This window comes from Microcebus murinus, chromosome 7 (genome assembly GCF_040939455.1).
Source record: "Microcebus murinus isolate Inina chromosome 7, M.murinus_Inina_mat1.0, whole genome shotgun sequence".
NCBI lineage: Eukaryota > Metazoa > Chordata > Mammalia > Primates > Cheirogaleidae > Microcebus > Microcebus murinus.
The window spans coordinates 25442119-25465361 of record NC_134110.1 but is presented as its reverse complement, the minus strand read 5'-3'; the positions used below and the strand labels follow the sequence as shown (position 1 = coordinate 25465361).

General features: G+C 58.4%; 1 protein-coding gene across 28 annotated transcripts in view; it reads right to left on the bottom strand.

Moving 5' to 3' along the window:
* The window catches only part of PLEC (plectin), a 60322-nt gene that overhangs the window by 23239 nt on the left and 13840 nt on the right, over positions 1 to 23243 (bottom strand). For 5 of the 28 annotated variants that reach the window (XM_076004936.1, XM_076004937.1, XM_076004940.1 and 2 more), the window contains exons 2-3: positions 630 to 691; positions 147 to 236 (exon numbers count right to left, since the gene is read on the bottom strand). In XM_076004936.1, coding sequence (XP_075861051.1) covers positions 147 to 236; positions 630 to 691 — 152 coding nt within the window. Of the gene's footprint in view, positions 1 to 146; positions 237 to 398; positions 414 to 629; positions 692 to 1339; positions 1600 to 4150; positions 4474 to 5788; positions 6182 to 6688; positions 6836 to 11896; positions 12630 to 15260; positions 15394 to 23243 lie in introns of those variants that run through there. The other 23 variants (XM_012760043.3, XM_012760042.3, XM_076004935.1 and 20 more) reach the window with 16 other exon arrangements.

Sequence of the window (23243 nt, the reverse complement as noted above, 5' to 3'; positions counted from 1 at the left end):
GGATGGGCAGGCACCATGGGGCAGGCCGGCCTGCTCCCCAGGAGAAGGCAGGAAGGGCTGAGCTGGACACAGAGTGGGCAGGAGAAGGTCCCAAGGAGGGAGGGCAGGCAGGGGAGTCCAGGTAGAGGAGGCAGGGGCACACGCACCAGGCTGTCCCCCGAGAGAACCTCCAGCAGGGAAATGAGATTGTGGCCATCTCGGAGGTCTTCATATAGATCACTGATGTGCCTCTGGGCCTGTGGGGACAGCAGGAGCTGGGCTTACCACAGATCCCCACATCCACCAACAGGCCCTGGAGAGCAGGGCCCAGAGCTGGGCACTGACCCCAGAGGGGCAGACATGGGGTTATGAGTCCTTCAGGGCACAGAGCACGGCCTCTGCCCCTTGAAAGCACCTACCTCTACCCTCCAGTGCTACGGAGAAGCCAGAAGAGACCAGGAGAAGGAAGAGGAGGAGTAAAGAGACAGGAACGAGCATGGGGAGGAGAGAGGACAGAAATGACAGGTTTCAGAGATGAAAGGTGAGCATAAGGACAGGGTGAAGACAGCATGGGGCAGGTGGGAGTACCCTCCTCCCCAACCCCCAGCCTCCTCTGCCTCAGGACAGGCTCATGAGCACATGCCACTGACCTTGATGAGGTGCTTGTTGACCCACTTGGTGAAGGTTTTCTTCTGCACACGGTCCCGCTCATCTGGGTGGGGGACAAGGCTAGTTTACCCCAGGCCTGGGAGAAGCCCAGAGAAGCCCCAGAGGCCGTGCAGACACAGAGGCCTGGCTGGCTGATTGCACCTGAGGAAGCCCCCAAAGCCTCCCTGAGATCCCACAGAGAACCAGATCCTCCCCTCAGCCCACTGCCCTGCCAGGATAGCAGAGACCCTGGTTCCTGGCCTGGCCAGCTCTGGTCCATGGGGGGGCTCAGACACAGGGAGGCCTGCTGCTCAATCCTCCACTGTCTCCCCTCGGAGAGGGGAGGGTCCAGAGCCATGCCCAGACTGCACAAGTCCCAGCCTGCTCTGCAACATGCCACCTCTGCGACCTAGGTGGAGGTGCAGCAGAGCCAGGGAGTTCAGGGAAAGCTGAGTCCTCCCCAGTGGGTCTTCCCCAGGGTGGGGAGAGCCCCTCAGCCTGCCCTGACCCTACAGCTAAGGCTCAAACACCCTAGACAGCCTTGTGGATGCTGGGCAGCCCGATCTGCACTGGGCATCAGTGGCCGACCCCCCAGCGTCCCCCCACCTCAGAGTCTGGACCCCCACCCCCACCCACTATCAAGGCTTCCTGCCACAGGAAGCAGCTGCTGCTACAGAGAGACCCGCCCTATACAGCAGGGAGTGCCCGCTACCTTTCTTGCCCTCGGAGGCCCTGAGCACAGCCAGGTAGAGGTTGTCCTCCGAGCTGGTTCTCTTGCGACCCAGGCCCTCAGGCTCAGGCACACGGAGCTGGTACTGGGACATGGTGCTGCCCCACCCCTCTGCTGCCCTGTTCCGCCCTCAACGCCAGGCAGCCCTGAGTGGCACTCAGGCGGCTGCGGCTGCACCGGATGATCCCTCGGAACCGGCTCAGCTCAGAGTCGGTGTGAACACTCCCTGCCAGCAGTACTCCCCCAGCAGGCAGCCGTCCCGCCCCCAGCCCCACCCTGACTGCCAGAGAGGAGTGTCCCAGCGGGAAGGAGGAAGGCAGCTCCTCCCCCACAGCCACACCCTCGGCCTGCCAGAAACAGGAAACGGGGGTTTCCTCAACCACCATGCCCACCACAGCCCTGGGGGATGGCACCTGGGGATGCAGGGAAGCCTGGTACTTCATTGCACAGACTGGTGCCAGGACTGCAAAGGAATGCACACCATCCCCACAGCCACCCAGAAGGACCCCCCATCATGTGGAGGAGCCCCCATCACACAGTGCTGGTGCCAAGAGCCTGGCTGGGACTGGGCTCCAAGGCCACACCTCTGTTTCCTGTGGCTGCTCTAAACCACACCTCCTCAAAGACTTGCACTAAGGACCACGCCCTACCGTGTCGCCCCCATCCCTGCCAAGCTCCTCTGCCCACTCCCAGCCAGAGGGGTCCTATGCCAGGCCAGCCCCTCGCAGCTATCCACCAGCCACGCCCTGGAACAATGCTTGCCTGCAGGGCCCACCCCAAGCCCAGGCTGACCAAGCAGCACACCTCAGGGCAGGGGCACATAGCTAAGCACTGACTCACAGAGGCAAGACCGCCCAGCTGCAGGGACACTTCCACACATGGGGGGGGGTGATGCTGGGGATGGAGGGGGACCCAGCCAGTGAGTCAGGGCTAGGGAGGGGGGCCCAGGCACTTTGACTCACTGGAAAGGAAGCCACACCTGGGGCAGGACATGGGGGCTGCTCGCAGTTGGGTGGGGCTTACAGATAGCAACTGCTCAGGGCTGTAAAGGTGGAAGACCCAGGCAAAGGGCACCAAGGGCGCCAGTGACTGATGGGCCTGCCCTGGTGGGGCCTCTGGCTCCCTCAGGTCCGTGGCCTACAGCCAACATCTAGGACTGCCCAGACCACCATAGGAAAGAATGCACCACCCCAAACCACAAGAATTTTCCAGTCTGTGCATCTGGCTTGATGTGATCCAGCTGTGAGATGCTGAAAAACCCCTCCTTCCCACAGTGCCCTCAGGCCTCAGTTCCAGGAAAATCTCACACCACCCATTCCTACTGCCCCTCCGTGACCAGGCAAGGGAGCCCAAACTCTCATGAAATAGGGGGTACTCAAGCCAAGCAGAGGTGGTTAAGACCCTACCCCCCATGCCTAGGGGCAGAGTTCCAAACGTCTTACACCCACCCCCACCTCTGAAGATACCCCTTCTCCAAGCCTGGACCCTGAGCCTGGCCTGAGATTCAGGGAGACCCCCTTTGCTCTGCCCCTGTGCAGCCCAGCAGCCCCCTAAATCCCACCAGACTCCAGTTTATCCCCTCCTGAGGCCTTCCACAATCCTAAATCTGACACCACACTGGTCAGTGTTCCCAGCGTGCTCTAGAACATCTCACACCCACACACGCCCACCCAGCCCTCCCCAGGTTTGGAGTGGTAGAAGCCTGCCTACCTCTTCAGAGGCCCGTGTTATATGCAGGCTAACAGAGGGCCCAGCAGTGCAGGGGGTGCTGATAAGGGTAGGGTGGGGGGCACCTTGCAAGAGTGGGGCTGCCATTCTGCTAAGGAGCACATACCACAGGCTCCTGAGAACGACGTGGTGGGCATAGGGAACTCCAGAACTGCCAGAATCTGGAGGAGCCTGGGCCTAGGGTTGGAGAGGCATGTGGGCCCCCACCAAGCCCCTTTTCAAGCCTAGTCTGCTACTAGGGCATCCAAGGATGCCCTGGGCAGGGCTAGGGCCCCACCTGCCCAAGCCTAGCTCCCCCTGATGCCTCCTTCCTCTGAGCTCCTCCTCCCTCATGATAACCCCCACCCCCACCCCTACCTGCCTGCTCCTTATCCAGTCCAGTCTATCCTATTCAGACCCTCAAACCAATAGCTCCCAGGCTGGTCAGCCCCCATCTGGCCCAGCCAGGCCACGCCCCCTCCTCCAAGGCTGCCACACCTCTGTCTGTGCTGCCCTGGCCGCCCCCAGCACTGCTGTTCCTGCACATCTGTCTGACTCCTGTAAAGTCCAGGCAGCTGAACCTCAGCTACTAGCACAGCGTCCCTTAGATGACAGAAGCTGCCCACGGCCCTCTGAGGAGAAGCATTCCCCCGCTTTGTTTACAGATGTAGAAACTAAAGCTGGAAGCCCTACGGCTAGTGAAGATCTGGTTATGGCAGGGAAACGCCCAAGACAGGGAAGGGAATTCCGCAGGCCAAGGAGAGCTGCAAGTCAGCAAAAGTCGGGGAGCCCAGCGCCTGCCTCCCTCCCGCCCACGCCTGGCTGGAGACCAAGGCCAAAGCCAAGGCTGGCAGGGAACAGCTGGAGGTGAGCTGGCCCTGCCCCTCCCCCACCCCTTCTCGAGTGGGCCGGGGACACCACTGGGCCTCACTCCCCAGGTGTTTCCGGTGGAGATGGAGGCGGGGCTACACCTGGGCCAAGCACCACCCTCATCCCAGCCCAGGCAGCAGTTCCCAGTAGAGACCAGGCCCTTCCAGGTGAGGCTACAGCCGGTCCTGTGCCACCAACCCTTGTGGCCGCACCCACCTATGCAGCACAGCTGCCGGTAGAGGTAGCCCCTGCGGGTCCGCTCGCAGCCCCCATCCAGCCAGCACGGCCGCTCCAGTAGGACCTCTCTCTGTGAGGCAAAGGTGCCCCTCACATCCCACATGCCTGCCACAGCCACGAGCCCCTGGTGGCCTGGGGTCACCCACGGACAGCAAGGTGGCTCTGCTTCTAGCCCAGGCTGCAAGGCTGCTCTCCACATCCCCCGCTCACCACGGTGAGAGGGAGGCCCAGACCAGAAGAACCTGCCCCTAGCGGGGTGGCTCCGCCCAGCTCAGGCCAAGAAGCCCTGCCCCAACCCTGGGAAAGAAGCCACTCAGCCCCAGGGTCAGGTGGGAGGCTGCCCTTAGGACAAAGCAGCCTCAGGGTTGTCAGGGCCCCAGGCTCCCTGGGAGGGGAGCCCCGTGGGACACGCACACTGGGAAACTCCCCTAGACTGACGTCTGCAGGAGGACCACTCCCAGCAGGAAGTGTGGTAGGGGCTGCGGCCACCAGAAGGAAGGTGGGGGATGGTGCGCAGGCAGTGGGTAAAACAGTCAGGAACAGGGTCCAGGCCTCTAAGCCTGGTACCACCAGGTGGGGGCGGTGAGTGCACCAAGAGGGGATCCCCCTTCCCACATGCAGACGGGAAAGAGGTGGGCTGATGGAGGGAAGGACAGTGTCTGGGCCCCAAACAGAACAATCTGAGGGAGAAGAAGGCCTCAGTCCAAGCATTTTACTGAATGTTCCATCCTTGCAGCTGAGTCACTGGCTGTGCCCAGGAGCCCCCAGGCCACGCCTAGCCCCATCCTAACTCAGATCTCAAGTCCAGAGATCTACCACAGGAGGCAGAGACTGAGCAGCCCCGTTAGGGGGCAGCCCTGATCAGCTTCCCCCCCTCCAACAGGCGAGTCCCCATTGGAGGTGTGGCCAGTGTCCCCATTAGGGCAGTCCCTCTGGCCAGAAGCCCAGGCGCAGAACTGCCCGATCCCCAGCCCTGCCCTAAGCTCCATCCACTTCAGCTCCACCCCATCCTGTGCAGGGCACAGCTGCTGCCTCTGCCTCAGGCGATGGCCCAGAAGCTGGTGACTTTGAGCTGGGAGGGCAGAGTACAACCTGGCTGACTGCCCCGAGTATGGTCCTAGCCCTACCTGAGGGCACGTGGCACCTGCCTCCCCTCAGTGCAGCTCCATACCACGCTCTGTGGGTGGGGAGATAACGCCCACCTCAGTCCTGCCCAGGACAGCCACTTGGGCTCACCTGTCCCTGCTGTGGCAGCTGGGAGGGGCCTCCATTCAGGAGTGGAAGCTCCTGCACTGCCCAGTCTCCCCAGTGGAGCCCAGTCCCAGCTTCTTTTTCCATGCACCTGCCGGGTACAGCTCCAGGCTGAGCACAGCCGCAGAGCCCCACCTTGCCCTGGGAAGCAGGCAGGGTCTCTGAGGCAAGTTAGGGGCAGGGGGCCAACACAGCTCTCTCAAACACTCGCCTCCGAGTGTTTAGCTCAGAGACAGGAAGAGGAGGGTGCAGGGAAACTCGAGGGGTGGGAGGGAGGCGGCCCCTCCCTCTGTCCCGCCCCCAGTTCCCTGGCAGGGGCGGTGGCCAGTGACAGTGGCTCAGGCGGTAGCAGCAAGCAGTGCTTACCTTGCTCGTCCTGTGCCTGCTGACGCCCCCTGCACCAATGCCACACAGCAGCCAGGGTGACAACATGGCCCACAACCACCAGGGAGGGAAACAGGCTGCCCGACGGCTCCATAGCCGCCACCCACAGCTGCCAGCGCCACCCTTCACGCACCAGGAGCCGGCTGCTCCAAGGCTGGACAGCCCCCTCCCTGTGCAGAAGGCGCAAGGGGGAGCGCCCAGGGACAAGACCAGCGCCTGCCCTGCCTGCAGGACCGCCCTCAGCCGCAGCAGCCTGGGGACCAGGACAACTCCCGGCCGCTGCACCAACTGGGCTCACCGCCCTCCTTGCCTCCTCCCTCCTGCCGGCTAGGCACCTCCCCACCCTAGCTCCGACCTCAGACCAACTCAGTTGTCCCTGCGCAGAGCTGTGAGCTCAAGGTTAGCTGAAGCCTTAACCCCTGCCTACCCATGGCCACACCCGCCAGGAGGAGGGGCCTACAAAATGCATGGCCAAGCCACAGCACCCCCCCCCAACCCAGACTGGCTGCCTCAGCACAGATCAGCCTGCCTGCCCAGCCCCCTCCACCCAGCTGTCCCCACCAGAAGGAGGGCCCAAACACCCCATTCTACCTCCAAGAGTGCCCTCTGGGGACAGCTGCCAGGCAATGCCAGTGCCCCAGTACCCCCACCCCAGGCCTGCAGCTGACACCACCATACTCAGAGACATGCGTCCGCCTCACAAATCCAAATGCCCCCATGTGGGACCTCGGACAGGGTCCAAGGAGTGGTGGGTGAGGGCCTGGGAAGCAGACTAGGTGCAGGACGGAAGGACAGAGCCCTGGCCTCCAGCCTCTGCCCCAGCCCTTTGTCCCCTCTCTTTAGCCCAGCTCTCACAAGACTCTCAAGGGCTGCCCCACCTACCGGGCACGATCTTCATTGGGGACAGCAACAGGAGCCCACAGGGCAGACAGGGAGCGGGCGAGGGGTGTGGGGGGTCACAGGCCCTGTAGAGGCAGTGAGCAGGCAGCAGCAGCGGCGGGTGGGAGGAGGGTGCGGCAGCGGCTGTCAGCAGCAGTGCGTGGGGGAGGGGAGCAGCGGGCAGGGGCCCAGGGGGATATAAATATCTGAGGAGGGCAAGCAGGGCCCGTCACTGGTCCAGACTTAGAACATGACGTGCAGAGCGAGGGTGCCCAGGTTCTGTGGCCTCCTGGAGCCAGGTCTGGCCGGGTGGCGCTGTCCAACACCCCTAGGTGCCCATTAGTGATTCCAACCACACGGAGCAAGGCACAAGGGCCTCAGACTCATGTCCCATGGAGGAGAATGGCAGCCACCCTCTCTGACCTGCCCACACCAGGAAGTACTCTTGGAAACACCACTCAGGCCAAGGGACGCCGCTGTCCTTTCTCCCAGAGGGCCCAGCGCAGGTCACTCAACACAACACCTGGCCCCAGGGTGACAGGACAGCCTCCCCAAGGTCACACTGCTGGCCAGAGACCCAGGCAGCCTGGACCCAGGGCCCAGGCAGTGTGAGCAAGTGCCTGTCCCACAGCACAGGGCTGCGCCTCCCTACCCCAAGCCTCTTTGGCTGTCCCAGGCAGGCTGAGACGGGAAAGGCTCTTCCTGGGCCAGAGAGGGACACTGTCCTGGCCCCACCCACAACCCCAAGGAGACCTGGTCTGTGGAAGGTCTGAGGTTGGAGGTTATGTCAGCAGGCAGGCCCTGCATAGCCTGTGCTGATCTGGGAAGCAGGATGTGGGGGGCATAGTCCTGCCCCTCTCCTCCCAGGAGCCAGGACCTGCTGGTCAGAACCCAGGTCTGGCCCTGGCAGACTGACAATGGAATATCTTATTTTGTGGCACTTCCTTGGTGTCATTGTATTGGAATCCTACGCAACCCCTGTGGAGCATCACACAGGTGAGGACCTAAGGAACAGAAAGGAGAGGAGCCCACAAGAGGAGCCCAGATGTGAGCCCAGGCAGTCCCTGCCCTGTACCTGCAGCAAAGCACAGCAAACCACACATGGGGTGGGGTCACAAAGGGGCCGGGCCCACAGCCCAGGGCCCTGCAGCCCCATGCTTCAGAAGCTCATTTCTGAAGGAAACTGGTCTGCGGTGGCTGGCTCTGGGCAGCTAGGTATTGGGCTAGCTCGGGCCACCAACAAGATGGGGGACACCCACTGCCCCAAAGGCAGGCCTGCAACATCCCCAGTCCTGGCTGACCCACAGCAGCAGCTGACCAGCAGTGGGCAGGGGCTTTGGGCCTTTCCCCCCGCCTGGCTGTAGGGGGCCTCAAAGGAGTCTGGGTGAGAACCAGCTCCCAGAGGTACAAGTGCCTCTGGCTGCAGTGGGCAGCCCCTCTACCGCTCCACAGATGCCTAGATATAACCTGGGCTTTTAGGCCACCCACACCACACACACCCACACCACACACAGAGGCAACTATGACAGGGCCGTGCCCATCCCTGTATTCCTGGGTTCTAGCATCTGAGGGCACTAGAACTGTGGGTCTGAGGCAGAGACAGACCTGCATAGTGAAGCCCCTCCAGGGCTCCTGCAAAGGTTGCCAAGGAGGGCCCAGTCCCAGCAAAGGCCTGGGTCCCTCCCTCTCTCCTCTCCCCCTGCAGCTCCATCCCTGCCTTGCCCTACCTTGGCCCAGCTGAATCAGCTCCTCCATGCTGTACCTGTCCATGGCTGCCGAGCACAGGCCAGGCTGCTCACACCGGCAGAGAGGAAGGCAAGGCAGGAAGGAGGGAAGGGGTGGGAGATAGAGGGAGGGCTCACTCATGCCCTGGCCTCCCCGCCCAGTGCTGGGAACAGTGGCTCCTCCTCACTCCTCACGGCCACCCTCAATGAGCAAGCAGGAGCCCAGTGTAGACCGACAGGACGGGTCAGACCAGCCCAGTTAGACCAGCCTGGGGGTGCAGGGGACCCGCCTGCCTGCAATCCCTAAGCCCTCAGGCCCCAACCCACTGGTCTTCCCTACTGTGCCTGCCCTGCCCAGCCCACCCACAGCCTTCCCTTCCCTCTACAGGCCCCACCAGCCCAGCCCTGCCACCCCACCCACCCACATTCCAGTAACCCACATGCCCTGTGGCATTCAAGAGCCACATGGAAGCAGAGCCTCAAACTCCCCCCTCAAGCCCTTGCTCCTAAGCACCCATGTCTACCCAGCCCCCAAAGCTGGCCCCTTCCTGTGTGAGACCCCACAACCAGCTCAGTCCCAGGCACTACAGTCTGGCCTGGGCCTGGGCAAGCATGGCACCTCCTGTCTCCGTCTCTGCCTCTGCCTTCCTCTTCCACATCCCTTTCCACCTAGCTGCTGCAGGACCCGACAAAACACAAATCTAATCTCACCATAACTCTGCTTAAAAACCTGCCAGAGGTCCACAGACATACCCCACGTGCAAAGCTAGTAATCATCACAAGAAGCTGGTCCCACCTCCAAACAGGGTGCTACATATAGCCATGAAGAAGAGCAGGGCAGCTCTGCCTCCACCTCCGTGTCTCTTTCATAACGGAGGGTGACACAGGGAAGTTAAGGCCTAAGCATGTCCCCTGATGTCTACATGGGGTCCCCTGCTAAGTGGAAAATGTCTCTGGCAAAGTTCATCAGGTGTCTTTTCTTTACACAATTCTCAGTTCACTCTGAATTTTGAGCCCGGGAAAACATTACTATTAGAAACGTAAATGGAATTCACATACAAAACCCACCCCAACAGCTCGCTACCACACAAAGTCAACCAAACTCCTTGCCGGAGGCACAAGGCCAGCCGCGTGTCCTCGCCCTGCCCTCCAGCCACAGCCCCACAGCCTCCTTCTCTCCCTCTTTCTGTTGGGCTGCTCTGGGCTTGGTGGCGCTCCTCACCCAGGCCTCAGCTCAGGGCACCTCTGCAGAGGGCCTCCCTGACGGCTCCTATCTCACCTCCCAGAGCTCTCTCCTTACCCAGCTCATCCCCACATATTTGGGGGCTCCCTGCGGCAGGGCTCAGTCTGGGTCTGGCCCGCCTGGCCCGCATGTAGCTGAACATGCCTTCCCACACGGATGTGATGCTTGGAGGCCCACAGGGCCCCAACCCAGAGACAGCAGACCACCAGGGCAGGGGGCTGGGGGGCACACAAGCAGGGGCCAAGGACAGGACTGGTCTTGCTCTGTCCTCAGCTTCCTAGACGGAGCTGACAGAAAGAGGCAGCCCTCCCAACCAGGGCCATTTTGGTGACCAGTGCAGTCACCCCACAAGCTCCTGACCTTGCCCTTCTGCCAGCCCTTCTGCCATAGAGGGGCTGCACCGTGGGGAAGGACAGGGTCTGTGTGGCTCATTACTTGGTCACTTTTAAAACTCTTAGAAGTGGACAGTTTTTGGTGCCTTCAGAACTGCCCCAGCCTGTATGTGGAGCCATCATGATTCCTGCCAACAACAGGGGCCTAGGATCTAGCCCTGGCCCTGAGCCACACCCAGCACCCAAGCCCTCGCCCTCCCTCAGCCCCCTACCCCAAGCTCCACCCTGTGAGGTTGCGGGGGGGGGGGGGGGTGTTGGGGGGCAGGGGTTCATGCCTGCTGGCTCTGACTCAGCCTGGAGCTGGAGCTCATTTCCTGTTGGAAACTGTGAGCTGCCACTGGCGGCTGTGGCTGGGAAGGGAAGACTGAGTCACCTCCTTGGGGACGGGGGTTGGGGGGGTGCCCTCTGCTCTGCCTGCTGTGGCCACACCCAGTCCCCCCTTCCTTCCTGGCCTTGCTGCCAACTGCTGCCCAACTGGCCCAGCCTGGCCATGGACAAGGAAAGAAGGAGAGAAAAGGGGAGGGGCTTGCACTCACCACACCCAGGGCCAGAGGATGGGGCAAGGGCTGATCTACCAAGTGGCTGAGAATGGGCAGGGGCACATGGCTCCTCTTGGAAGACAATGTCACCCTGCTTACAGAGGAGCTAGAAAGGCCATACTTCTTGCCTGAGGCATGGGGAGAGCCAGAAGGCTGCCCTCCCCACCACCCTCACTGACCCTCCCAGATGGGTTCCCACAGAACAAGTCAGCCAGAACTGGGGCTCCCGCTCAGCACCCGGCACAAGCAGCTGTGCTCCAAGCAGCTTGGGGCTGCACCTGGGTCCCCTCACCCCATTCTCCTGGCAGGCTCCTGCCCACCCTGCTAGCCTCAGCCCAGACCCCTTCCCATCCCTTAGAAAACAAGTTTCTTCCCCAGTGGCAAGCCACAAAGAGAGGGGTGGAGGCCAAGCCTACCTTGTGCTGGGGGACCTGGGCTGCCCTGAGCTGGCACTGAGGGCACTGTGCTCTGAGAGTACCTGAGAGGGCTTCGGTCTGCATAGGATACATCTGCCCACCTGGGTCCTGCTTGCACAGGTACAGGGGACAAAAGGAGGCCACAGAGAAGGAAGAGAATGAGGGGTCCCTGGGACCCCCTGGGAGGGAGATGGGACCTGTCCCACCCTCCTACCTGAGAGGGGTCTACCTGACTGTGCCAGAACCCACCAAGCCTTTGCCTCTGTCAACCAGAAGATTCTTCTACCTGGGGTCTGCTCTCCTCCCCAGAGCCACCCGCCATGCTGGTCAAACACCTGGTTGCTGGTGATGTCCAACATTCTCTGTACAATACTGAACCTGAGCCAACACCTGGGGCAGGTGTCACCCCACTGTGCAGGCTCACAGAAGTGGAGCAGTTCGCCCGGGCCACTGTGTTCCAAACCAGCACCTGTTCTGCACACCCCTACCTCTGTGCAGAGGGGCCTCCAGGCAGAAGGCCACCGGGACAGGGAGAAGAATGACAAGGGGCAAGGGCCAAGGCAGTGTTGGGGAGAGGGGCAGGGCTGAGCCAGCAGCTGGGCCCCTCAGGTCCTGCACCCAGCCCTGAGGTACGCCTGGGGATGGGCTGGCATCAGCTCACAAGCTCCTCCTTGGCAGACCCACCCCAAAGTCCTCAACCCAGAAGGAGGAGCCACATGGGTCCACTGACCAGCCCACCCAACACCCTCAGATTGAGAGGGTGCCACCTGCCGGCATGAGCAAAGCTCCTACACACATGCTGCCTGCCCCAGCCCACCAGGCCTCAGTTTGGACATCTGACAGCCAGAACCCCCCCACTTCCTGCCCCTCATGAGCTGGGGCCAGGATGCAGCTGACCTGTGGTTGGGGCAGGCTCTGGGCCTGGTGTGGCCAGGGTCCCCAGGGTGGTGGCAGGCACCACAGGGGTTTCAGGTGTCCCTTCCTCAGGCTCCTTCCGGCGGTACACCCGCTGCTCCTCATGGGCAGGGCTCTCAGCCGGCAGTGGCCCCCGCTTGGGCAGGGGGCACAGGGGACCCTGCACAGCCTGCACATGGGGGCTTCGGCGGCGTGCAGGCATCACCATGGCGACAGGGCGGCGCACTCGCTGCAGAGAGGCAGGCACGATCTCCGGTGGCAGGTGCAGGTACTGGCGCAGGTGGGTGATGCCTTCGTTGGTGAGGTACCAGTAAAAGTGGCGCCAGGCAAAGGTCTCCCTCACCATGCCCCGAGCCCGCAGGGAAGCCATGGCACGCATGACCTGCAGGTTGGTGACGCCAGGCACATGGGGATGCAGGCTGCGAGGCCGAGGGTCCTTCTTGGCCACCATCACACCTTCACGGAAGAGTACCTCGTAGATGGCCCGCAACTGGTCCAGCGGCAGGAGCATGCCAGCCACCATGGCTGCTGGGGAGCCGGGTGTGCCCACGGGCGAGGGCAGCCAACAGGGCACTGCAAGGAGGCCTGAGGAGACTCCCTCGGCACAGGGTGCAACAGAGGCCCACTGCAGGGCAGCACGGGCTCTGGGACGGCGTGGCTTGCGGCGCCTGGCTCCCTGGCTCTTTCCAACCGGCACTGCTGTCTGCCTGACCGCCTGTGTGAGCCTCCCGCCCTCCCGCCCTCCCAGACGCTGGGCCAGCCCCCTCTGACTCAGCAGCATGGGTGGCCCCTCCCACCCCACAGCCAACAGGGCCCCTCACAGACTTGGGGGCACCTCAAGGCAGCAGCCACCCCCACAGCTGCTACTCCTTTCCCCTCCCAGGCCCCATGGCTCCAACATCAGAAATTACATCAGTTTCTAAACACTTCCTTCAAGGTTCCTAAGACTATGGAGATGGTGGGGAACAGGGAGTAGATATGGACAGGAGTAGATGAGAATCTAAAGAAAAAGGTGGCAGATTGAGGTGGGGTCCTCTAGCCAGGGAGCCCACCACAGATATGACTCCAGGGCATCTGTGGCTTCACACAGCTCTGAAGAAGGGGCACTTGAGGTCTCAGGGAAGACGGGAAGAAGCTGGGCGTTGGGGGGCAGAAATCCGAGGGGGCAGCAGAGGGCACTACTGGAGCACGTGGACAGGCGGGCTGCAGGCACCCCTGCTGCTGTCTGTCAGGCAGGCAGGCAGGCAAAGGGACAGAACCCCCACCTCCAAAGGCTGGGCCTGGAGGCAGTGGCCACCAGATTTAACACTTCCCCTTCCAGACCAGATTAGGGATGGCCCAGAAACACCAAAGCCACTCTGAGCCCAGGGCATGCTGAGAAGAGCACAAGATAGGGCTCTAACTGAGGCCTCTACCCATCCCCAGCCCAGGCCAGTTGTCAGAGGCCAGAGACTCCCGCTGCTGCAGGAAATCAAAGTTACCCAGTCCCTGCCGCCCACACAGACTCCCACCTTGGGCACCGAGAGTGCCTGCCTGTGGTCTAGCTAGACAGACTAAAGCGAGAGGCACACCACAGCAGGAGAGAGTCGGGGGCCCATCGGAAAGGAAGAGGAAGCAGCCCTGTAAGGCCCTAGGAGTCTGGCTCAGCCACACCCGTCACCACCCCCAGCCCCCAACCATGGATAGCCTGGGCCCCACCCAACACCCCAACTCTCCCATGCTGTGCCCCATCAACCCCCACCCGGATCCGTGCTCTCCACAAGCTGACACACCCATTTCCACCAAGCAGGGCTAGCCCAGGAACTGATTATAAATAGGGCGGGGGTGGGGGATCTCGAGGTGGGAGGCACTGGCCAGCCGGCAGGCAGGCGGCCAAGGAGCAGCCCGCGGGGGCGGGTTTATGGGGCAGTTGCCATGGTGCCACAGTGCAGGCTCCAAACACACACACACACACACACACACACACACACACAGTCTGGAAACCCTGAAGGCACTGCCAACTGCTTCCAAAGCCTGCCTGCCAGGCCACTCACCGCAGCACTGGCCCCATTCTCCCTCCCTCCAGCCAGGCCCATGCAGGAATGGGGGGCCAGCCCCTTGAGGAGATCTGCTTTAGGAGGGTGCAGTTGCTACCACAGGCAGCAGCCATGCACCCTCAGCCCCGCAGTGCCTGTAGACCCTCCACACCACCAGGGCGATGGCTTGGAAACCTACAACAGCTGGGATCCAGGGCTCCCTCAGTCCAATGGCCCAGTCCAGCCCTGTGCCCACAGAAGTTCCTTTTCTCTCAGCCTGGACCTCAGCCCCCCACACACTGACCCCCTGCACTCCCACCATGCCCACCCCATACATCCATGCCATCTTCCCAGCATGATTCCCTAACCTAACCCCCAAATTTCCAATGCCCCAGGAAACCAACCCATGGCCCCTACACAGTCCCAAAATGGTCCCAAGCCATACCCAAGGTCCCTAAGCACTTGGGCCTAAGGTCTCTCCTCCTATACCTCCCTGCATAGGACCCTAACCCACCACCTGTCTCTCCCCCTGCCAACTTCAGGCAGGAGAGGGCAGCAGCTACAAGCTCCAGAGAAAGTGGGTGGGGCTCGGTGGGGTCCCCTCCCACGAGCCGGGGAGCCAGCAGGCAAAGAGAGAGCAGGGAGGAGTGGAGCAGAATGTTCCACCAGGCCAGCTCTGACACACGCCCCCTGCGGCACACGCCCCCTGCGGCACACCCCCTCACTCCCTCCACCACCTTCCAGGGTTCAGGCATCCCCCTAAGTCAACAGGGAGGGAGGACAACCCCCTCCCTGCCCCGCCCCCACCCTGCAGTAGCTGATTCAGCATTGGGAGGGCCAGGGTGTGGGCTGGGCCACCCCTCCCATCCTCTCCCCCACTCCAGGCCCCCTTCAGGTTTCCAGGGCAACCAGTCAGGGCTCTTGGGCAGCCCCCAGCTCCCCCCACCCATGGACAAAGAGCCGCAGTGTGGACTTGCTGGGGGCCAGCCCGCCAGCGCCTCTGCACAGTGACCCCCAGGCCCTACCCTGTGCCTCAAGCTGGGCAGGAGAAAAGGCTGCCTTGCTGGAAAGACTGAGCTCCCACCGGCCCCGGCCCCGCCCCCGCCACTCCCCGCAAAGCAGCAGACCTGCCTCTGGAGCCCACCCAGGGAGGACCCCGCACCAAGGGAGCCTGGAGCAGATGAGCTTGGGATCTCCTGCGGCTCCAGCTCAGCGCCCCAAAGTTGCTCCAGGGGTGGCAGACCCTGACCGCCACCCTGCAGAGGCTGCACTCAGACAGAGGTCACTGTGTGGTCTGCGCCTCCCAGCTCGGGCCCAGTCCCGGACCCCACCTTTGAGGGAGCTGATCTCATGCTGGATGGCTCGCGAGGGGTCCATGTCGGCGCTGGTGGACAGAGAGTGGCGTTGCCGCCGCCACGCGGAGTCCAGCCCCGCACTGCACTGCCCGGGGCCAGCGCCGCAGCCTGAGGAGGAGCCCGGAGGTGCGGGGCAGGGCTTGCTGGCCAGGGGCGGGGCTTCGGCTAATCAATGCGCCGCACAGGGCTGTCCCGGGCGCATGCTCCGGGACAGGCACCGCCCCATCCCTCCTTCCCAGTCTGTTTTTCTGGGGCATGCAACCCCGCTAACTCCAGCGGGACCACCAGGCTACCAGGCTACCAGGCTGGATCCAGGCGCGCTCAGATGGCCCACCTCACAGTCCCCTGTTTCTACTGCCATGCCTGCGGGACGCACGTGCAAGGGCCTGTCCATGGCCTCGAAGACCTCGCCACCCATTCCCTGCAGGAGACACCCACGGATCTGGATCTCCTCAACCAGCCCCTCTCCAGGGCTGGGGCTGAGGGGCTGTCTGCAGTCATGCCACAAGGACCAAGGACAAGCCACGATTGACCAAGAGGAGCAGCCACTTCCCCACTCCCACACCTCAATGCCAGTGCCCCTTCCCTGTGCCCTCTCCCCTGGTTTCCATGAGCCCTTCACCAGTGTGCTCCCTAGGTCACTTCACCACGTTCTATGGTTCCAGATGCTCTCTACACTCCCAAAATGACATGTCCCTCCAGGCTCCCACCTGCACCCTAGCCGCTGCCACTCAGCAAATCCCAACTAAGTTGGCCTTAGAATGACCTTGTCTTCCCAGCTCCGTGGGCATCCCACCATCCACCACCCAGTGGCTCAGACCAAAACCCTGGGTCAATCACTCCACCAGCCAGCCCCACAGGTCCTGTTGGCTTCACCTCCCAGTCTGTCCACTTGTCACCATCTCCACTGCCACCAGGATGACACAGCGGCTCCTTGCAGGGTCCCACCTCCATACCTTCCCACCACCACTGGGAACCCTAGGCAGCTGCTCTTGATCTAACCATCCCAATGGCTGACAGGACAGCTGGTGGGGGAGTGGAATGTTTCACTGCCTGCCTCCTAGGGACAATGTGAGACCAGCTCTGCCTCACCCACTAGGCTGCAGGAAGACATAAAGGAACATGTAGGCCATGACCACACCACAGCACTCCTTCAGCGTCAGCCTCTAGACTGTGCTCTACCCTGGCCCTCTGTAATAGGCAGTGGAGGGCAAGACAGCCTCCATGGGAAGTGGCCAGCCTGCCTCAGCCTCCAGCCAGGCCCTTCCTCTGACCTCACCCAAAGGCCCCTGCCCAGCCAGGCCACCTCCTACAGGTACCCACCCTTTCTGCAGGCAGGCGGCTGTGTGCCAGGTTGGACTGGGGTGGAGGACGCGGTAGTGGCACAGGGGTGCACAGACAGCACCCGCAGGTACGGGGTAATGGGCAAAGCAGAGGCCAGTGCCAGCCCCAGACTGGAGACCAGCAGCCCTGGGCTTCTTGTTCCCATCCCTACCCTCCCTGGGACTTAAGCAGCCCAGGGCAGGGTGGGTCTAAGGAAACACCAGTTGCCAAACTTGGGGAAGGTAAATAGTAAAGTGAGAAATTACAATAGAATTTTATGATTCCTTACACCCAAATTCCTGGTTACTTTTTACTAAGCTACTCTGGATAAACCTAAACTTGGTCTGCAAGTGAATAGTACTCCCTTATTAAATTCAAATGAAACTAATAGGTATTTATAAGCAGATCTAAAAACTATGGAAAAGCTCATATGTTTAAAAAAAATCAACATTGGTTCAATTTCTTAAGTGCATAAAATTGAACTTCATAAGATCCTGGTTTGAAGCTAATGAAAAAGTGAAAGCAGAAACTGTTCAGAGAAGGGATACGCCAGGTTTCCGTGCACTTACCCTGCCTATAATGTGCCCCTTGATTGAGCTGTCCACCTGTGAACAGCCACCTGCATGCAACCAAGGGTCTCTTGGACAAGCTCTGGCAGCTAGAAGGTCTAGTGAAGGTGCCCCTGCGATGGCCCTGCGCAGCCTGCCTGGAACTGTGGCTACATAGCCTTTGAAGTGGCAGCAGCTACAGGACCTTGGGAAAGGCACATGGGAGCTGGCTCCTTGGCTCTTCCTTAGCACAGGCTTCCCAGAGGAAGGGGCAGCTAAGTGGGGATGGAAAGACAGGCTGCAGCTAGCCAGCAAACGAAAAGAGGCTGCACCTGCAAAGGCCCCAAGGCAAGAGAAAGCAAGTCCAGTCAACACCAAAGAATGTCGGGGTGGCTACAGCCAGGAAGGGATAGTTGGAGACAGAGCTACAGTCAGAGATTTCAGCAGGACAGACAGGTCCCAGGCTGGCAGTGGAGAAGGGCCTGGAGGTGAGAGATACAGGGAGGTGAGGGTACAGGGAGCAGATGTAGAGAAGCTGGATGCCCCTGGTTACCCAGCTCTGGTGAGTGAGAAGCAAAGTCCCTGACCCTTCTCTACAGCACTCAGCTTTTCCCAGCCTTACTGCCCGGGAAATTTCATTGCTCTGGTCCCTGGTAAATGATCCATGCATCACATTGACTGAAAAAGTACGTGGGTCTATGAGTTGGGGGAACCCCCAGCAGGAGCCGGGCTGACCACCAAATGCAGCAGGAGAACCCTCAACCTCCAGCTTCTGTTCTGGCCACCTGGGGGCCCCCTCCAGAGGGTGGGCAGTCTGACCCAGCACAGCTCCCCCTTGCCCAACTAGGGTCCCACCAGGTCTCCTGGGCCAGGCACTACACCTTGGGCAAGGCCAAACTCTCTCAGAGCTTTCTGCAAATTCCAAGAGGCAGCTCACACCCTTGGGATCCTAGAACCTGAGCCAAGCCCAGTTACCACAGACAAGCTCTCCCTCCTTCCCAGCCCCTCTATCTGGGAACAAAGCAACCCCCTCTTCATAAGTCCCCTAGACCCTGGTAGCCTTGGCCAGGTCCAGGCCAAGGAGAGAGGGCCCTGACTCTGCCCTACATACACCACATGTATGTGGGATGGTCCCACTCCTGAGGCCCTGCCAACCACCACCCTGCCTGTCCTCAGCTTTGTGCTCCCTGCAGGGCCTCTCATCTTCACACCTGCCCTCATCCACATGGTGGCCAGCCCTGCTGGGGCTCACTGGTGGTGGTGAAGCAGGCCAGTGGTCAGGTGATCTGGGTGGTTCTGTGCAGGGGTGACCTCTGATAGCTGGAGACCCTGCCAGCAGACACTTTGTACTCAGGGACACTTACGATAGCCCAGGGGAGACCAAGCCCAGTGAGACTCCACCACAGACTGTTTCTGCAGGTTACATTCTCTCCTGACATATGGCTCCCTGCTGTGTTCCCTGCCTATACCTGCTTAGGACCACAGGAGCCAGCCTCCTGTACCACTGGGCCTCTTCCCCACAGCCCTGGCCCAGCACCAGCCTCCACCTCTGCGGACTTGTGGGACAGGAGTGGGAGGGAAGCCTTTCTCCAATGAGGAGGCCACCCCTGTGCTGGCCAGCCACCCTGGGGGCTCCTGGGAGCCTGTGGATCCAGGTCCGCCACACTGCTGGGTGGGGTGCCTGCCGGGGCTCCTGGAGGCTCAGTGAGGGCCCAGGATGCAGAGATTACTCCATCCTCTCTGCCCTTGCGGCCTAGTACAAGAGTATCATGACACCAGAAGCCCAGCAGAGACCTATTTGAGGGGAAGGTCTTGGGTCCCACCCACATGTCCCATCCATTGGGAGGCTCTATCATTCCCAAATCTCTCTCAAATCCATCCTCTACCCACTGTGTCTGCCACCACCCCAGGCCTGGCCACCACCTTGCTCACCTCAAGGACAGTGGTGGCCTCCTGGCTGCCCCTACTCCCTCCTCCTCTGAGCACTTGGCACACAGCAGCCAGGGGCTTTTAAAACACAAGCTAGGTCCCGACACAGCCCTGCCGCCACCCCTCCTTGGGGCCGTCTCTCCTCACAGGCATCTGCTCTGCTGTGGCACAGTGGACTACATCTCTAGGCCTCCACAGAAAGGCACCCAGCAGGAATGGCACCAATGCTGAGACACTTGTGTGGGCCTCTGGAGTGGCTGTCTCACGCTAGCAATGGACACAAAAGTGTGTCACACAGGAAACATGGGGTGAAAGACTAAATGAATTCTTTTTTTGTTTTGTTTTTCTTATTTTTGCAACTCCCAACACCTGGATAAATGAATTCTTAGAGTTCAAGGGTGATGTACATCCAAGGAACTCTTAATATAGTTACTTCGCTAGTAGATTAAAGAATACCTATAGGCCGGGCGCGGTGGCTCACGCCTGTAATCCTAGCACTCTGGGAGGCCGAGGTGGGCGGATTGCTCAAGGTCAGGAGTTCGAAACCAGCCTGAGCAAGAGCGAGACCTCATCTCTACTATAAATAAAAAATAAATTAATTGGCCAACTAATATACATAGAAAAAATTAGCTGGGCATGGTGGTACATGCCTGTAGTCGCAGCTACTCAGAAGGCTGAGGCAGGAGGATCACCTGAGCCCAGGAGTTTGAGGTTGCTGTGAGCTACGCTGACGCCACGGCACTCACTCTAGCCTGTGCAACAAAGTAAGACTCTGTCTCAAAAAGAAAAAAAAAAGAATACCTATATAAAATGCTGACCTCAAAAAAACAATACCTATATAAAATGCTGATCTCAAAAATGCTGACAACTCATTTGATAAAAAGCAACCAGCATTTCTGAGTTTTAAAAATGGACCAGTAACTGAGGAAAGACAGTGTACTTGTTAACATGAGAACGTCTTTTGAAGGCCACCATGGCATCCTCCCAGGGGCAAGAGGCCTCTCAAGGCCAATGAGAGTGTGTGAACATGAAAGGAGACAGCACTGGCTTGGCTCTCATCCCAGCACCAAGACACAGTAAAGCATTTATACATGTCAGCGCTGCTCCTACGGGCACCTATACAAACTCAACTTGCCACTCATTAGAACTAATAAAGGAGGTCACTGAAGGGGCTGGCTTCAAATACATTTTTAAAAGAACCAAGAATTTTCTTATAGACCAGCAATAACTTGTTAGGAAAATACAACAGGAAAAACTCTTCATCAGCAGTGCAAGAAACAAAATACTCTAGAATAAGATAAACAACAATTGGTCAGAACTTAAGCACGGAAAGCCCTGAGTGTAAAAAGCCCCAGCTCCACAAGGAGAATGAGGTTCCTGAATGCAGAGTCCAACCTCACAGACACCAAGGCTCCGCAAGTTAGCCTATGCGCTAACACCACTGCAGTTCTGACCAGCCCTCCCGCTGGGTCTGGGAGAAAACTCCATTAATAATTGCCCCCATTTACTCACACAATTCCACATCAGACTGGCGAGGTTCCATTGTCTGAAGCTATTGCAGGTTCAAGGAGTTGGCCTCACAGGCATTACCTGGGGGTAGTCAACTGCGATACCTAACAAGCTTCTCTGAATTATTCTAAAAATTTTGTTTGAATAGAAAATATTCATGTGAATCAAACATTGAAGGTATAGAGTGCAAAGTCTCCCTTCCAGCCTGAACCCTTCCCACTCACCCGCACAGTGAAAATCACTATTAGTGGCTTATTGTTTCTCCTCTAGAATTTCTTTATGGAAAAATCAAGCAAATACAAATATGATTCTTGGCTTCTCCCACGGTGGCATCTCATGTGCACCCTCTGCCCTGGCTTCTTCGTTAACCCTACCCCTTGGGAGTCACCACTCTGCACAGGGACCCACCCACCCAGCTCCTCCAGCGGGAAGTGCTCAGGATGGTGCCCCTGTCTTCTGCTTGTTCACATCCTGAGTCTAGAGATCTGACAGACACTTTCACTGGCCTGGTTCCCACAACTTTACCAGCAGAACCCAGAAATCCAGATTTTTGGATTTTTGCCAATACGATAAGAGAAAAATGATATCTTGGTGGTAATACAGCTTAAATTTTGAAAACCATTTGACCCAGAAATTCTATTTTAACAACTGTCATAGACATGCACAATGATCTAGCTACAAAGCTGTTCATTGCAGCAGTTTCTAATACCAAAAAAACAAAAATAATGTTCCATGAGAAGGAATTGATTTAAATACTATATGGTTACCATACGAAGGAATATAATATTGTAAACTGATGTCACAGAAATATGTCCATGTTGTATCATTTTTTTTTTTTTTTTTTTGAGACAGAGTCTCGCTTTGTTGCCCAGGCTAGACTGAGTGCCATGGCGTCAGCCTAGCTCACAGCAACCTCAAACTTCTGGGCTCAAGCAATCCTACTGCCTCAGGCTCCCAAGTGGCTGGGACTATAGGCATGCGCCACAATGCCTGGCTAATTTTTTCTATATATATTAGTTGGCCAATTAATTTCTATTTATAGTAGAGACGAGGTCTCGCTCTTGCTCAGGCTGGTTTCGAACTCCTGACCTTGAGCAATCCGCCCACCTCGGCCTCCCAGAGTGCTAGGATTACAGGCGTGAGCCACCATGCCCAGTCATGTTATATCATTAAGTAAAAAGAAGTTACATATGTCTAAAATACTTTATAACATTGAATTATGAAATTACAAATAAATTTAAAAATACAAAAAAGCGCTGTGCACACTTTTTAAAACAAGCACACAACATTAGACATCAATCAATCACTGCAGGATGACTTGGAATGGGGGTTAAATGGTGGCCCACACAAAAAAAATATGCCCATATCCCTAGAACTCATAAATGTGGCCTTACTTGGAAGTAGGGTCTTTGTAGATGTAATTTAAGTTAAAGGTCTCAAGATGGATTATCCTGGACTATCTAGATGGGCTCTAGATCTCAAAGTGTCCTTGGAAGAGAAAGATGAGGAGAGACACGTGGAGGTGGGATTATAGCGACACAGTCAAGAACCAGGGAATGGGAGAAACAGAGAGGCAAAGCAGGCTCTTCCCAAGAGCCTTCAGAGAAAGTATGAGCCTGCTGTCACCTGGATTTTGGACTTCTGGCCTCCAGAACTGTGAGAAAATAAATCTTGATTTTTTAGACCACCCTGTTTGTGATAATTTGTTACTACAGGAAATTAATGCAGATGTTCTTACCAGGAGTGGGGTGCTACTGTGACAAATACCTCAAATGTCGAAGTGGCCTTAGAATTGGGTATTGAACAGAGGGTGGAGAACTTTGAGGCACATGATAGAAAAAGCCTAGGCCAGGCGCAGTGGCTCATGCCTGTAATCCTAGCACTCTGGGAGGCCGAGACAGGCAGATTCCTCAAGGTCAGGAGTTTGAAACCAGCCTGAGCAACAGTGAGACCATCTCTACTATAAATAGAAAGAAATTAATTGGCCAACTAATATATATAGAAAAAATTAGCCGGGCATGGTGGCGCATGCCTGTAGTCCCAGCTACTTGGGAGGCTGAGGCAGCAGGATTGCTTGAGCCCAGGAGTTTGAGGTTGCTGTGAGCTAGGCTGACGCCACAGCACTCAGTCTAGCCTGGGCAACAAAGCGAGACTCTATCTCAAAAAAAAGAAAAAGCCTAGATTGCCTGACCAGACAGTTGGTAGAAATATGGATGTTGGTTACACGTTGCTGGTGAGGCCTTAGAAGGAAATCAGGAACATACTATTGGAAACTTGGGGAGAGGTGAGCCTTGTCAGATAGCAGCAAAGACTTGGCTGAATTGTGTTCTACTGTTGGTTTCAAAGTAGAATTGTAAGCAATGCACCTGGATTTTTAGCTGAAGAGATTGCCAAGCAAAGTGTGGAAGATGTGGCTTGGCTGCTTCTTGCTGCTTATGGTGAAGTGCAAGAAGAAAGAGATAAACTGAGGAAGGAACTATTAAGCAAAAAGGACTTGTGATTTGGGAAATTTGCGGCCTATTCAGATTGCAAGATGGTAATGTCAGGAGGTTCACTGGTAGGAAAGTGTGCTTTGGAGAGAGAGATACAGGTGTGACTGCACAGCTTTTCTTTTCTTTTCTTTTCTTGAGACAGAGTCTCACTCTGTTGC